Source organism: Poecilia formosa, unplaced genomic scaffold (assembly GCF_000485575.1).
Source record: "Poecilia formosa unplaced genomic scaffold, Poecilia_formosa-5.1.2 Scaffold260, whole genome shotgun sequence".
NCBI classification, from domain to species: domain Eukaryota; kingdom Metazoa; phylum Chordata; class Actinopteri; order Cyprinodontiformes; family Poeciliidae; genus Poecilia; species Poecilia formosa.
Genome location: NW_006800199.1, coordinates 657216 through 672290, shown reverse-complemented (window position 1 = coordinate 672290; position 15075 = coordinate 657216). Strand labels below are relative to the sequence as shown.

General features: G+C 41.0%; 2 protein-coding genes across 2 annotated transcripts in view; both read left to right on the top strand.

Annotated features, from left to right (window-relative positions):
• The window catches only part of tex264a (testis expressed 264, ER-phagy receptor a), a 71474-nt gene extending 61999 nt beyond the window's left edge, over positions 1-9475 (top strand). Inside the window, exon 4 of the mRNA XM_007570420.2 lies at positions 8368-9475. Within this exon, the coding sequence (XP_007570482.1) occupies positions 8368-8750 (383 nt within the window). The 3' untranslated portion in view covers positions 8751-9475. The remainder of the gene's footprint in view (positions 1-8367) is intronic.
• Positions 9476-12598: 3123 nt separating this feature from the next.
• grm2a (glutamate receptor, metabotropic 2a) overlaps positions 12599-15075 on the top strand; it is a 42427-nt gene continuing 39950 nt past the window's right edge. The window contains exon 1 of the mRNA XM_007570419.2: positions 12599-13362. The gene's annotated coding sequence lies outside the window, so the exon portion shown is untranslated. The remainder of the gene's footprint in view (positions 13363-15075) is intronic.

The following is a 15075-nucleotide window of genomic DNA, read 5'->3' as shown; positions in this document are numbered from 1 at the left end:
CCGCGTCCTCTCTGCTGCCGTCTCGCTCGTCTTGGAAACTCATGACACGGCAGTATTGATTTTTCCGATGTACAGATTACAAGAGAAAGAAAATGATGTTGGGATCAACTAAAATGCAGTGACATCTACAGCGACTGTGTTAAAATAACATTCTCAAGACAAATTTAGCTGGCGGCAAATCTTTGCAGAGCCAAAAGTATTCACTCTCTTTGAACCCTTTTGCATTTTGTGGCATCACTCTAACACACCTGGATGTGTTTTATTGGGATTTCATTTGATAGATCAACAGAAAGAAGCAGGGGTTTGCTTTTTTTTCTGAAAAGTGTGGTGTACATTTGTTTCAACCCTGAGCAGATAATCCAACACAACCAACTATCCTCAGATTTCTTCTCAGACATTGCAGCATTTCTGTGAGGCTTTTAGAGAACATCAGTGACCCGATGAAGAACAAGGAACACAACAGCAGACTGGTCAGGGAGAAAGCTGTATGGATGTTTAAGCTGTGAAGACATGCCAGTCCGCCTAAGCTTAAAGAAGGAGAGCGTTAATCAGAGACTCATGGTCACTCTGAACCGTGATACAGAGCTCAGGTCTGAGACTTAACAACCATCAGTCACTCACTCCAAACATCTGGTTTGGGAGACGAGAGGAAAGCCACTGTTCAAAAAAAATAATAATATTTGAAGTTTTCCTCACGGTACGTAGGGGACACATCAACAGTCTCACATCAACATGTGCTTGTATTAGGCTTTTATTTATTTGTTGTTTTTTGTGTGATTTTAAGCATATTTTTGTTTCTTAAACTGTCTCAAATGTTATTTTATGACATTCTGTGAAAGTCGTTGTAATTCCTCAACTCTAATGGAAAACAAACATGACAAAATGTGTATCTTATTCAAAGGAGAACGTTCTCTTTAATTTCACAAACTTAAACTCCTTACTTGGTATTCTTAACAAGCAAGCATATTAAAAGTGAATGTAGTATTGCTCAAAACAATATTTTATACAATAGCTGCTGAGCCCATGCATGTTGATGCTATCTTTGAGTCAGTAGGGGCTATGTAGACTTTGTAGCTTGAATTTTTAAGCCAAAGTACTTTCTGCATTTCATCTGCTTAGTGCTCATCCTAAATTTATACCCCAAACTTGGAAATATTGACTTAAAACTCAGCATGTCTTTGTAAATATCACTCAACTTTCTGAGTCAGTTCCCATCTCTAGTTGTGATTTCAACAGACGTACATAATCACTGAGCAGGAACACTAATGGTTGCTTTCTCAATCAGTCCTCTGGAGTGGGATGACCCAGGTAGAAGTTATTTGGAAGCCAAGTGGAAAGAGTTGTCATTTTAAGCAAGAAGAGGAAACGAGCAAGTCGTCAGAGGCCCGTGAGCATATGAGACATAAACTGCAAACAGTTATGTAGAGCTATTGTTAAGGCTGTAAAATCTCAACGAAAACACTGTAACATCAAAATGATCCAATTTCACCTGACCTAAGCTTAACCTCCAGTCAGGTTGTTATCCAGCCACAACATGTGTTTTACACCAGCGGTTTTTAAAAGTCAAAGCCTCGGCCTTCAAAAACACGACTTGCAAAGTAGCATTGCAGGCCGTGAACATTATTTTCGGGGTTTTCAACAATAATTCAGGAGCAGTGAAACTCTGTGTACGGCCCACTGCAGCTCCCCGCTCTGCGTGTCTCCGCTCACCTGCAGGTCACACACACACCGCTGTGTGTGTGTGCGTGTGTGTGTGTGTGTGTGTGTGTGCGTGTGTGTGTAGGTGTGTGTGTGTGTAGGTGTTTGTGTGTGTGCGTGGGACAGACACCAGGAAAGCAAAAGAGAGCAGCTTAGCACAACATCTTTGATGGCGATGCTTCCGAAATCAAGGCGCTGACTTTATGAAAGCGGGACAGCAACGTTTTCTGAAAGTTCTGTTCGCAGACGAGGAACTGAAGGAGTTTTAGTGGGAACAGAAACAACAACAATGTCTATAAAAAATATACACACTTTATCAAAGCAATGGGACCCCGACTGGGGACTTTTTGCACTTTGTCTCTCTAGTAATTATGTGGTTTATAGGTCCTTTGACGCTTTTTACAATTTCTCATTCCCAGCAATGTAGTGTTGTACATGCAGCTGTACAGAATATTAAATTCTGTATATTTAATAGAATTGAATATAACTGTGTATGAGGCACTGTTTAACACAATAGCTGCTTTTACACTGCCGGTCCCATGCAGGATAACACTATTTGTGTCCAGCTTTGCAGTTAATAGTGTTTTTTATTACCTCTTTATCACAGCATAGGCTGTTTGTCACCCTTTGAAGTTTCCACTCAAATACTGAACAAAGCAAATAGATCCTATATCGTCTGAAATTTTTTTTTTGTTTGTTTTTTTTTAAACCTCATTCTTAAGCGCTGTGTGTTTCTCTGTAAGACCACCTCAAACCAGAGGTAACCTTCTGGTTCAGTGAGATTTTCCGGTGGTTTTCCAGGGAGCCGTACTGGATTCCTGGCAGGGACTGTGGAAACGGTTTTGGCCCCGGCTTCCACCCCTTTGCCTGGTTTTGTTCTAACAACGGAACAATTTGTTTCAGTGTGAGTAAATTCTGTTCTAGTCCATGGGCTCTGAGAGTCCTGTGCATAAAAATACACACAGTAACCAAGAGCGACATTTTCGGGAAAATAATAGAGCAGCGGTTTCTCAGAGCAGAGCCAGAATCGATGCCAAGACTATACAGATGTCGCTGGTGCATCCAGCTTTATCAAGACAGAAAGAAATGTAAAACCTTTTCGTTCTGTTAAGTGTTCAAGCAGGCATGATACGACAGAAAAATCCTGGTTCATCCTTTTTGAAAGGTTACATGAGCCAACGTGAATTCCTGAGATTAATGCAGGGGAAAAAAAGTAATGTGGTTTGATGAGGGGCTGTTGCATATTAGGTGGAGTTTTAGCAATGATATATATTATTAAAATGTTTAAGATGTTGAGGAGTGTCTTGTTGCAGTATTTCTAAAAATAAAACTTAAAACAGTTTTTCACTATTAGAGCAATTTCCCCCGTCATATTTCTTAATGAGTGTCTATGGTTTGCATAATTTGACATGCAGCAGAAGCATACTTCTGAGTCTGCAGATTTATTTGACTGCAGTAGCGCGATACCTAAGAAATATGGTCTTGTAAGAATCAGACTTATTTTTGACACTAAGCTTACATCCTATGCAATTATTGTGATTTTTAAAACATTTTTTTTTACTTGAGATATTTACCTTGAAAACTTTCCCTGCAAATATCGTGACCTTCTGTTCATTCCGGCCAAAGCAATTAGCAAAATCTGAAGTCGGTGTAATTTAACTTTTAGCCAGTTAAATTACGCTCCTCTGATCAAACGGACAAACCATTAGCTGCGTGGCACAGCTAAAGAACAAACCAAAACTTTAAAAACAGAAATGTGGGATTTAATTAACACGTTTTGTATCAGTTTGCGGTAATGCTATGTGGAAAAAACATCAACCTTCAGCAAAACCACCAATAAAGGCACGAAAGGAAACTTTCATGAAAATATTTTAATTCGGAGCATTCAGATTCACTGTCCATGTGTAAATTGTAGTAATTAGCATAAGTAGCCTATATCTGCTTTTTCACTGATGAGGTCAATGGGTTCAGCATTGCCCAGCAGCTGTGGGGAATTGATGCGATCATGTCAAAAGCATGGCTGCATCAGCTCCAATAGGAAACTGACTGGTTTTCTGCAGCTTCCCCAGTGAGTCCAGAATTGATTGAATTTCCTGCTCAACGTCTTCGCTGCTGATGGACAAGCAGTTGTTTTAATATATTGTGAAAACTTTGTCAAAAAAAAAAATCATCTGTGTCTGTTTTGGTTGAAGTAATTAAAGATTTCAGTTTGAATTTTTTATTTTTTTTTTATGTGGTGAAAGTAGGATGTAAAAATATGCCGAATTCTGTTAAAACTACAGTTGTTACTCGAATGATTCTGCAATCCCTTCCAGCTGTTTTAAAGCTCACACTGACGTTACACAGATATAATCTACGGGGCTCTTTGTGGTTAAATATACATAACTTCATCCAAATATAAGGCATTCAACAACATTTGACGGATGATGGTTCTTTGCTCCCCATGTTGCTTTGAATTACATTTTTTGGGTCATTCTGGGATTTTAACTGCTAAAATCACGACAAAGATTAGTAACTCATATTTCATTAAAACAAAAGTATTTTCCAGACCCAAAGCTCAGTTCCCAAACGTATGTAATCTATTTCATTGCTTTAGGACTTTTCTAAGATGACATGTTCCAGCGCCTGGGAATTGAAAGTGCTTGAATTTAGATGTTAGAAATGACTCGTCTCACACTCGGTTTGGAGAATATTTCAGTGAAACTTCACAGGTTTAGATTCTGGATGACACCGCCATCGACTCTACATTTGTTTCTTTAAAATATGATTATTACTTGTCACATTTTTCTTGATATGGTGGGATTGTTATATAGTTGGGTGTTGAGCTCCATGCGGTTTCTTGCAGCAGAACAAATTTCTCTACGGGTATAAATAAAGGTTCTTGGACCCGGAGGAGCAAATAAGTGATGTTAAAAAAGACATTTTACACAACATAAGTTAGTGGCACTTTATGTGCTGGATTAAAACTTTTCCAAACTTTTTTGTGTGACTGAGTTTTTTAATTCTCATAGTGTGCTTGTCTTGAGTAAAAATATTGCAATATGATGATGTTACGTCAAAAGAAAAACTGGGGGTAATTTTTCAGCCAGCTGACCGAGCAGCAACAGGTGCTGGAGGGGGCAGTATTCTGTTTCTTTATGCTCCATACTGTCGTAAAAAAAAACTGCAGTCACCCTAACATTTTCTCTAGTATCTCATTGAAATAACTTTAAACCACGGTTGTGGTGTGATGCAAAATGTTGGTGATTTAAAAAAAAAAATACACCTTTTAAAACCTTTAACAATAAAGCAATTCATCGCTTTCTTCATAATTGGTTTATTGCCAGGCTGCCAGGTAGACCTCATAGGACACATTAGCAGATTTAGACAAACAGTGTTTTACCCAGAAATCCCTAAATGAGGATCCCAATACGCTCCTGCCACTAGGTCGGTGTTCATAAACAAGATGGTCCATCTCATTTAGCACTTCCTAATTTCTGTTTATACATCTCATGTCGGACTTGTCTCACCATCCGCTCCAGTTCTGCAAGCTCTTTCACCGTGTATCAGCTGTTTCTGTAACTAATTACCTCTCCTCTGTTTCAGCAGTTTGAAGACCAAGACCTTCATCCGCTGCTAATAATCCCAATGGGTCCAATTTAGTAATTCATTTAGGCAAATGTTTTCCAAAAGACTTCCGCTGGCTTCTACCGCTACGCAAATTTTAAGGCTTGCATGCTGATTTTGAAAGTGTGGAAGTTGTCCGGCATGCTAAGCCTCTTCCTCGAAGGTGCTGCTCAGAAGAAATTACCCTAAAAAGGCCAATTAAAACCCATATAATTCCTTGCAGTTCAGTGTTATCATATGAAATGAGTCTCAGTGGAGCTTCCATGTTATTGGAATTAAAACATGACCCATCCACATGCGGCTCAAACCAGGACCACAACCAAACAAAATTCCTTTTCCTCCCAGAACCCATCTTGTAGGTTTTGTCTGGACTTGCAACCCAATCACCAGATGTTATAAATAACTTATATGAAGTTCACATGTACACTGCAAGCGGGATCGCATCTGCTTGGACGTGATAATTAAATTGGTGGAGATTCAAAAAATGTAATAATAAAAAGAAAAGGCTGACCTTAGGGAGCATCTCGGAGACTCCGTGTTTATTGTATTTCTGCCCCTAATGACGCATTTCAGTGCCAGCCCACGCGGACGTGCGCCCGGTGCTTATTGGGAGTGTAAAGGCAGAAAGAAAGGGGATGAGCATGGCGTCCGGTGGGAGAGCAAAGCCAAGTCAGGATTTATCTGTCAAACGCGTTTAGCGTCAAGGCCGGTCACTTTACTGGCAAAACACGCCAGGCATGGATGAGAGAGAGCATGATGCATTAAAACAACGATGCACCTAGCTGCAACAAAATTAATTGAAAACCATATATTATCAGCTTGACCAGATTTGTATTACAGTGATTGGAAACTCGGCTTTTTTCTGGCCTCCTTCACTCTTTTCTTCCACCCGTCTCTCTACTCAAAGAGACCGCCGGAGGTGCGATCGCCCAGTGATATTTGTTGTGTAGGTGGCAGGTGTGACGTGCTCCTTACATTTCCCAGAGCTGACACCTACTCTGCTTTCATTTGCAAATTTTAGAAAGTCCTCATGTTTTTCATTTGCCAACTTTGCTCCGTCCATCTCTCTCCAGGCCGTGGATTTGTTGGACGCAATTTATTTCTAACTTCCGTTTAATTCGTCATCCTGTCAACTTTTTTTTTTTTTTTGCAGTTTTCCAGCTGTGCACATTCCAGCAACAACAATCTGGACCAATCGCTTAGATGAAAAAGGACCCTTAGCTCGGGGTAATGAATGACAATTGGCTCACAGCGAAACGTAGATCAAAGGCTAGAAAAATATAGTCTTAGACGGAAAGCATTAGCACACTGATCATGTCGGTGAGGAAATCTCCATCTATTAAGCAAATGGATGCACTCTATGATTACAGACAAGTAACATTGCAGAAGACTAGCCCAGCTGCAGCCAGCTGCTGAGAATGAAATGCACAATAAGGTTGAAAAGTGTGAAACACATGTTGATGAGTCATCTGGGGCGCTTTATAGGAAACTGATTGTTTTTTTTAATTCTTTGAATATTACCGTCTGTTATATTTGAACTCAACTAATTGGTCACATTTCTCTGCTCTACAATGTATTGCAAAAAAAGTATACCCCTTGAATCATTTCATATTGTCCTGTAACGGCTACACATTTCAGATTTTTTTGATAGACTATTAAAATGCATGCAGTTGTGAAGTGAAAGGAAAATTATCCTTTTTCTTCAAAGTGTGACGCACATTCTTTTCGTCATCCATGAGTCGGCTCCAGGACTCTTGAGTTTTGTCTCCACCAACTTTGTACATCTAACGACTTAAATGTTTGTCAACTTTTCTTGCAAATTTGCTCAAGCTCATTTTTGTTAAACTGGAACAGTTTGTAGACGTGGATTTTCAAAGCATGCCACGGATTCTGAAAGGGATTTAATTAAACCACATTCCATTGCAGCTTACTTTTTGCCACTCAAATTGTTTTGTGGTTCCTTTTTTATTTGTTATTGTGTTATTTTGTATGTTCTGCATGCCTTGTAGCAAACTGTTTACAGGAACTCAAAAAGCTATCTTCACAGAGACCTTCTTTAATGAAGGTCAGACTGGTCGAGTACTATTAATTTTCCTTTGGACATCTTGTTCCCTCACCTGAGTTGTGGATCTCTGCAGCTCCTCCAGGGTTACCGTGGGCCTTTTGGCTGTTTCTCTGACTAGTTTACTTCTTCCCTGCCTATTCACTTTAGGTGGACAGCCTTTTCTTTACTTACAGTGGAGTGTCTCTCACCTTTGGATGACCGATGAGATGTCCAGACTTCTCCACAGCTTTTTTTTTTCCTGACCTGTCTGCTGTGTTCCTTCGTCTACATGATGCTGTTTGCTAACTGAATATCACCGTCTGTGTGTAACTGAATTACACATATTGAAATTAAATTACACACATTGTTAGGTGACAGGTGACTGCTGAAGAGGATTAGTTAAACTAGACTTTACTAAGGAGCATTGGTGTAATACAAATACAAATGCACTCCACACTTTTTAGATTTCTGGTTCAAAAACTGTGTATTCTTTTCCATCTCCTTAAAGGTTATGCGCTGTTGTTGTGCTAATCTCTCATAAAATACAATGTAGGTAACATTTTTTTCATAGCAAGACAAAATATAAAACATATTCAAGGAACATAAATGCCCTTGTAAAACTCTTCCTACGTGGCTTTACTTTTCCAACACCGTTATTTATAAAATACATGAATGACAATATTGTATGGATTCATTTAATATCTGTACAGAATCACCTTCCTACTGTAGATGTGGCTTTAGTCAGATGTAAATCATCCAGTCCAAATATCATGGTAATAGACTCTCACGTTGGTATTCTAATAAATTGTTGACATGTTATCTTTGGCCAAAGGTCCATATTTAACCTATCACAGCATCTACTTGATAAATTGGCACGCATTTCCTGGTTCACAAAGCCTGAAATTGACATGCTTTTGCCACTTCTCATTTAAGTTTTTTTTTTTTTATCAGATTTGCACATGACTTTTTAACACAGTCCCGGTTGAATCCCTCTTAATTTTTTTTTTTAATTGCTGCAGGTGCAGATTCCCACAGCGACGTGAGCTCAGTGAGCGGCGGCGTGCCTTGGGACAGCAGGGAGACTTCGCTGGCAGCTTCCACCGCTGCCTCTCTGGCCTCCTCTCTGCCCCTCAGAGACATAATGGACTCAAATGAAGACAATAAGCACAGGGAGCACAGCGACAGAGGTTCAAACGACTCTGTGGGCAGCGGCTCATCCTTCGAAGAACTTGACATGGACCAGGAGGAGCTGGAGGAGGGAGACGGAATGGAGGGCGAGAAGGAAAAAGGAACCCCCGAAGAAGAAGAAGAAGAGGAGGAAGGAGAAGAAGAAAAAGAAGGTGCTGGAGAAGAGGCTGGATTGGTTGCAAAGAGGAAGTTCCTGGGAGACGGAGAGGAGTAGGAAGGACGCTGGAGAAAGAAGGGACGTGGCCGTTTGACTGGCATGCTAGAGTGTTTCTCAGCTGTGCTGTGGTTGGTTATCTGTCAGAGTTGTTGGTGGATCTAAAGCTGTTCATGCCATGACCAACACCGCCTTTTTCCTGCACCTTCTAACAAAGCCTGTACTCTTTCTTTAACGTAATCTCAGATTTTAGGGGCCCTGGTTGTGTGTGTGGATGCTGCCAGGACGGAGCATCACTAGGGGAACCAGCACACGATGCGCAGTGACAGGTGTTTTCATTTCAACCAGGATACGATGTAACTGTGGGTCCGATTTTTGGAAGGTTCGATTTAAAACACCTAAAATTAGGAGTAATTGGGTTGTCAAATACATAAACTGCTGCTGTTTTAGCGATTAGACCCGATAAATTATTTATTTTAACAAAAAAGAAAAAAAGAAAAAGTAAAATCGGAGGCAATAAAACAACTTATTGACATCACCAGCTTTTCCTTCGAGAGTGTACAGGTTATTCTGTCATAATCACTTTTTAATGCGATCTGTCTTTCCAAATTTACACCTTTAACCCACTCTTCACCCAGTTTATTTTCTTCCCCATGTAGCCAGAATTCGTCTATCAGAAACTATTTGTGTTCTCTTTGTAAGTTGACATTGTGCTGGAAATGTAGAAATGTATTGCCATGTTTGTGTCCCTCTGTGCTGAATAAAATTTTCAAATGGGAAGTGTACCTAAGAATAATTAGTCTGCCTCTCACACGTGCAAAATAAGACGCTGGCGCAGTTTTTTTTGTTTTGTTTTGGTTTTTTTTGTTTTTTTTTCTTTCCCCCTTCAGAGACGATGGTTTGAACGCGCCTTGATCTCAAGGTGCTTCTTCCTGAAGTGCAATTTGATTTCCACTGCAACAGGCACATAATTTTATCTCGCGGTCTGAGGACGTTCTTGTTTATCTGCTTCTTCCCAACAGTTACAGAAGACGTAGAGGAGAGTGGGTGGCGGCGCTTTTCGCAGGCCGGCGACGAGCGAGCGAGCGAGCGAGCGAGCTGCTCATAAGTTATTAAGCTTGCTCTTGGAGGGCAACTGTTTTCAAGGTTTCACAATGGAATGATTGCTGGTTTTGCTGCTTCACTTTGAGTTCAGGTGGGAACAAAATGACAGCTGCTGGAATCGGCGCTAATGATTTATTAGTGAAAGTTATGCTGTTTTAAAGCGATCATCGGGGAGCGAATCCCTGCAGCATGCTGGAAGCGTTTGATGCAAAGAGTTTGAAAAACCTTAGAAAGCACAATAACGTAAAGTGAAATATATTGTTATAGGATGCCACTGTCTAGCTTATGGTCTGTCATTGTCTGAAATGTTAAAATAAGATATTTACATACAATTAAAAAAAAAACTACATTATACTTCTTGGCCTGACATTGAAACAAATGCAGTCCAGAGCTTTATCTGTTTTAGATATTCATTTCAATTATCCTAAACTTCTGATGTGATGTGAGAGATTTTTTTTACAAGTTCAGTTTTTGATATATATTTATTTATAAGATGGTAAAAATGTATCTCATAGCTCTTTGACTGCTTGGTGTAATCTCAACCTCCATAAATCTGGTTCTAGTTGAAGTTTCTTCGTGCTAAAAGGGAAATGTTTCTCTCCACCGTCACCACATGCTTGCTCAGAAAGAGCGATTGCCGCAAAGTCACGCCAAAGTCATCGGCTGGACTTCCTAAGATGGACGAGTTGGTATTAAATGATACATTTTAATGAACAGCATTAAGTTGGGCTGCATGAATCTGACTGTACGGCTGGGTTGTGACAACATGCATCAGTTTAAGTTGCTTTTCGCTCAAATGGAGTTGCGCATAATTGGATCTGAATTGTTTGTCTTGCAAAGTGCCTTGGGAAGACTTTTGTTTGTGAGTTGGCGCTACAAAAATAAATGGAAAATTGAGACGCTAATTGCTTTTAAAATCATGGGATTGTTCAAAATCCACTTACCGAGTTGTGGCTTGTGGCATCCTTTTAGGCTGATCGTTATTTTAAAGTGTGGCTTCATTAGTTCTCATGGTGATTAATAGCCACAGTTATAAAAGTTTCTCAACAGTGAGTCATATCCTGCTAGTGGAGGGAGATGAGGAAGATTGACTAATATGTTGGAGAAATTGAAAACTTTACTGGAATTGATTGTGTATAGAGTAAAAGCAGCCGATGCTGACATCTAACATGTCTAAGCACTAAGGTTTTGTTAAGTGGTTGAAATCAGTAATTCTCTAGTGTTCATAGGCTCTGGTGTTTTAATAAAAAGAATGTGATGAAATAAAAGCAATAACTGTTAGAAAACATTACATTACTTCAGCTGTTTCTCTGATAGCCAAACCACTTGTACCATTTTGTCTACTTGGTCTGTTTCTGCAGAGGTGTGATGAGTCTGCAGGGAGTGATGCCCTTACCACATGTCTGTTGCGCTTTCCGTTTTGATCCCTCCACCCCCGACCTCTGTCCAGAGGCCAACCCGAGAAGCAGCGTTGACGAGGGACAGCGATGACACAGCGGGTCAGCTGCTGATTTAATTAATCGTGAATTTCACATGGGTGTCACGCAGCTTCACGGGCATGCTGGTTTTCGCCCCCCTGCGGTGTCTGTTATTAATGTGCTGTACCTGGCAAAAGTATTCACACCTCTTCTGGGTGTTTTTTTCCACATTTTGTCACATCGCAACCAAAACGTTTCAGTGTAATTAATGGGGCTTTATATACACATACATACATGTGTGTGTGTAACGTTCGACCAATGTGCACATTATTAAGACTTGGATTGAAATGGTGAATGGTTTTCAACATTTTCTGCGAATAGAAATCTGGAAAGTGTGGCATGTGTTTGTTTCCATCAGCCATTCATTTCATAACCTTCATTAAAAATCCATTCATCTGTTGGATGCTTATCTGTGTGGGATTGGCAGTAAAAGGCAACAATAAGAGGCGAGACTAACCAGCCTAGCGTCCATGTTTTTTTTTTGTTTTTTTTTTGGAAACACCTGAGAAGGACCCACATATGGGTGGGGGGTTAGGGGGGAGCATCAAAACTCCATGCAGAAAGACGCCAGACTGAGGTTTAAAATCAATTATGTGAGTTAGGAGCTCCCATATTTAGTATTTAGAGTCCACTGTGTGATTTAATCTCAGCCTGGATGCAAGACAGGATGGAGGGCGAGAAAATCTCAGAGGTTTGTTGGAGAGAATTTATTTTTTAAAACTTCATCATTAAAGACGGGGAACACGCCTGTTTGCAGCAGGGTTACATTTTTCCAAATAAGTATCTCAACTGCAAATCTACTAAGACACGGTCAGTCAGCTGAGCTGAAGCACGCCACACTTTTCAGATTTTTATTTGTAAAGATTTAGAAACCTTGTCATCCTTTTCACTCCGTGTCACGACAATTCGCTAATTTGTGGTAGTCTAGTCCACACACAAAGTCGTATTAAATTAAATAAAACATGTGGTTCTAACGTAACAAAAATAATACTTTACATACAGCGCAAAACCATGAAAAAAAAGAGAACAAAATGATTTTTTTTTTTTTTTCCATCATTTTGTTCACTGAGTAGCCAGCACTGCATGTCCGAGGCCGCTAAAGACCGTGGAAAGGGGAAGAGGTCGCAGTTCCCAGCGCGCATCGCGGCCCCATCTGGAAGAGACCTCACACTCTGCCTGTGCTCTGCCACAACTTGTCTTCTGGTCAACAAATACGTTCACGCCACTGAGGGTAATAAGTCTCTACAGAGTCACTGTTGTCATCTCGTGCCCTCCTCTCCGCCGCCTCCGCCACAAATAGGGAAGACGACTCTGAAAGACATTCATTTCCAGGAGCAGCCCAAGAGTTTTAAAAACAGAAAGCGCCTCACGGAAGCTACGTTACGCTCTGAAATACTCCTCGTAATCTGGCGCCGACCTCCAGCTACAGGCGACGTATCTGCAGGGCCGCTCATCCGCGAGGGAAATCTCTGCTCAGGTGTGGAAAAGGGCTGTTAGGTTTAAGGTTCCCCAACATTTGTTCAGCAAATGATATTTAAAAACACAACCGGCGGGTACGGAAGGTTTTGCACGCACAATATAGGGTGAAATCCAACTTTGTACAACTGTGCTCCACTTGGCCAGCGCTAAATTAGATAGACGCGATTAGAAGAATCCCGGATGTGATTTGATCATTTCTGATATCTTATTTTTTTTCTTCAGCATGCAACAAAGTGACCGCCCTGTTTTTGCAGGATGAAACAGTGGGCGTCTGTTCCGACTGCCTTGTAGCGCGCTGAAGAAATGTGACTTTTGAAGCGCTGATCCTGGCAGGATCGGCATCCCTCCAGGAATCCAGCAGCGCTCTCTCTGTTTAAGTGCGGCTGTTTCTCCAGCACCGCGGACAGCTCCTGGCGTGCGGCTCAGCTGTACGCGCCTCAAACTTGAGGCAGCAGGCGGCAACACTCGCCCCCCCTCCTCTTTTACTCACTCACCCGACTCCAGTGCGATCCACTTGTTTTGAGTCCAACAGGACAAACAAGCGCTGCGGAGGATATGCGCTCGGTGCACGCTGTGCACAACAGCGCTGGAAACAGAGGACTCCCGCACAGGTAAGAAGCTGATAAATACGTTTAATTTTTTCGGGCTCTGATTTTTCTTTTCTTCTCTTTTCTGAACTTCAGGTTGTGATTTACTGAGGACTTAATCACTCTTAGTTGTTATTGCTCTGGTTTTGTTATTGCTTGTGCTGGAATTTATTTGCCGATTAAATCTAAATGATGATCTAGAATCCAGACGATTAAAAAAAAATGGTTAACTGATGCATGCATTGCAGGAATGCACGTATATTTTCTAAAACTATTTTGCACTCCCTTTTTGTCAATCTTGTTTATGTTTTGTTTTATCGCTACATCTTTCCCCCTCCTGCCATATATATGTGTCTGCACAACCTCCCAAATGTGCTGCAGAAAAAAAAAAAAAAACAAGCAAAAAGGCGACGCAGAACCGCTCATGAACCCTGACACCTCCTAATGTCGCTCATTTTGCATATCGCAAAGATCAATGCGATTAAAAGACTGCAACACTTTCAGAAAACTCAATGAGTTAATGAGATGTCGTTTGAGTGGAAAGTGGCATTATTCGTAAATAAATTCAATTCATCCTTTTTAATAGCTGTATCGATGTCCCCCCCCCCCCACCCCCCTCGGAATTACATATTTTAATGAAGCCAATTAAACTGCCATCACTGTAGATAATCATCGCGGATGAGCACATTAGAATAAGAACAGTGATGTGTCGCGGTAATTGTGCACGTAAACGGGAAGAGGTCGAGTTTCAGGTATTTTTTTTGTTTTTTTCTTTTGGGTTCTGCTGTTTAATGGTGAAACAACATTTTGTGGAGGATTCCTTCACTCCCAAAAGGCTCCGTTGCTCTGCATGTTCCGCAGCTCTGATCGGCGCAGTTATTTCACACCAAGCGATTGATGAGTCGTTTAATCAGAGACGTTCCCAGGGGGTCTTACATAACCATATGACTATATGATATCCACTTTCTTAAAAAAACTAAATAAAGCGGAGAGACGTGTGAGACCGGCGCTCACGTTTGAAGATGTTGATGGTTGTAAGTTATTCATCCCGTGGCTGAACTAAAAGACAAAGAAACCATCCTCTGTCATCCGCAGAATAAATCCGATTGGCAGGAGGAGACAGGGGATGAGGGTGGGGGTCTCATCTGGAGTCCCTAAACGGATCGATCTCACCTGCTGCGGTTAGTTTCACCTTTTATCGCTGGTTTGACAGTCAGAGGGTTCCCTCTTCTAGCGCGACAGAGGAACGGGCAAAGTGGCAGAACTTGGGAGCAATGCGGAAGTTATCCACTCCATCATCTTCTAAACTGAGTCATTTACAGATATGGCGCCATTTTTTTGTTTGTTTGTTTGCTTTTTTTGGCACCACTTGTAAAAACGGGTAAAACGCTTTAAGGAATGTGTTTATTGCGGCCGCATAATCTCATGGTGAAGAAAACCTCATGTTAGGAAGTAGTAATCACTTGTTGATGCTGTCAGGACATTATACAACCCCTTCTACCAATCAGACAGAACTTAGTCTTCTTTAACTCCTAACAAAGCTAAAGAGGGATCTTGACCCTCTGCCCCTTTCTTTCTGTCTTCTTCTCAGCTCACCCAGCAGGTTCTCATAGGATTTAGGTCTGTGGACCAAAACGCCCATGAAAGAGGAGGTTGATTTTGTATTTGCCGAATCATTTTTATGTAAAACTGGCCAGATGCTTTGGATCAGTGTCCAGCATGAAGTTCAAAAGACAA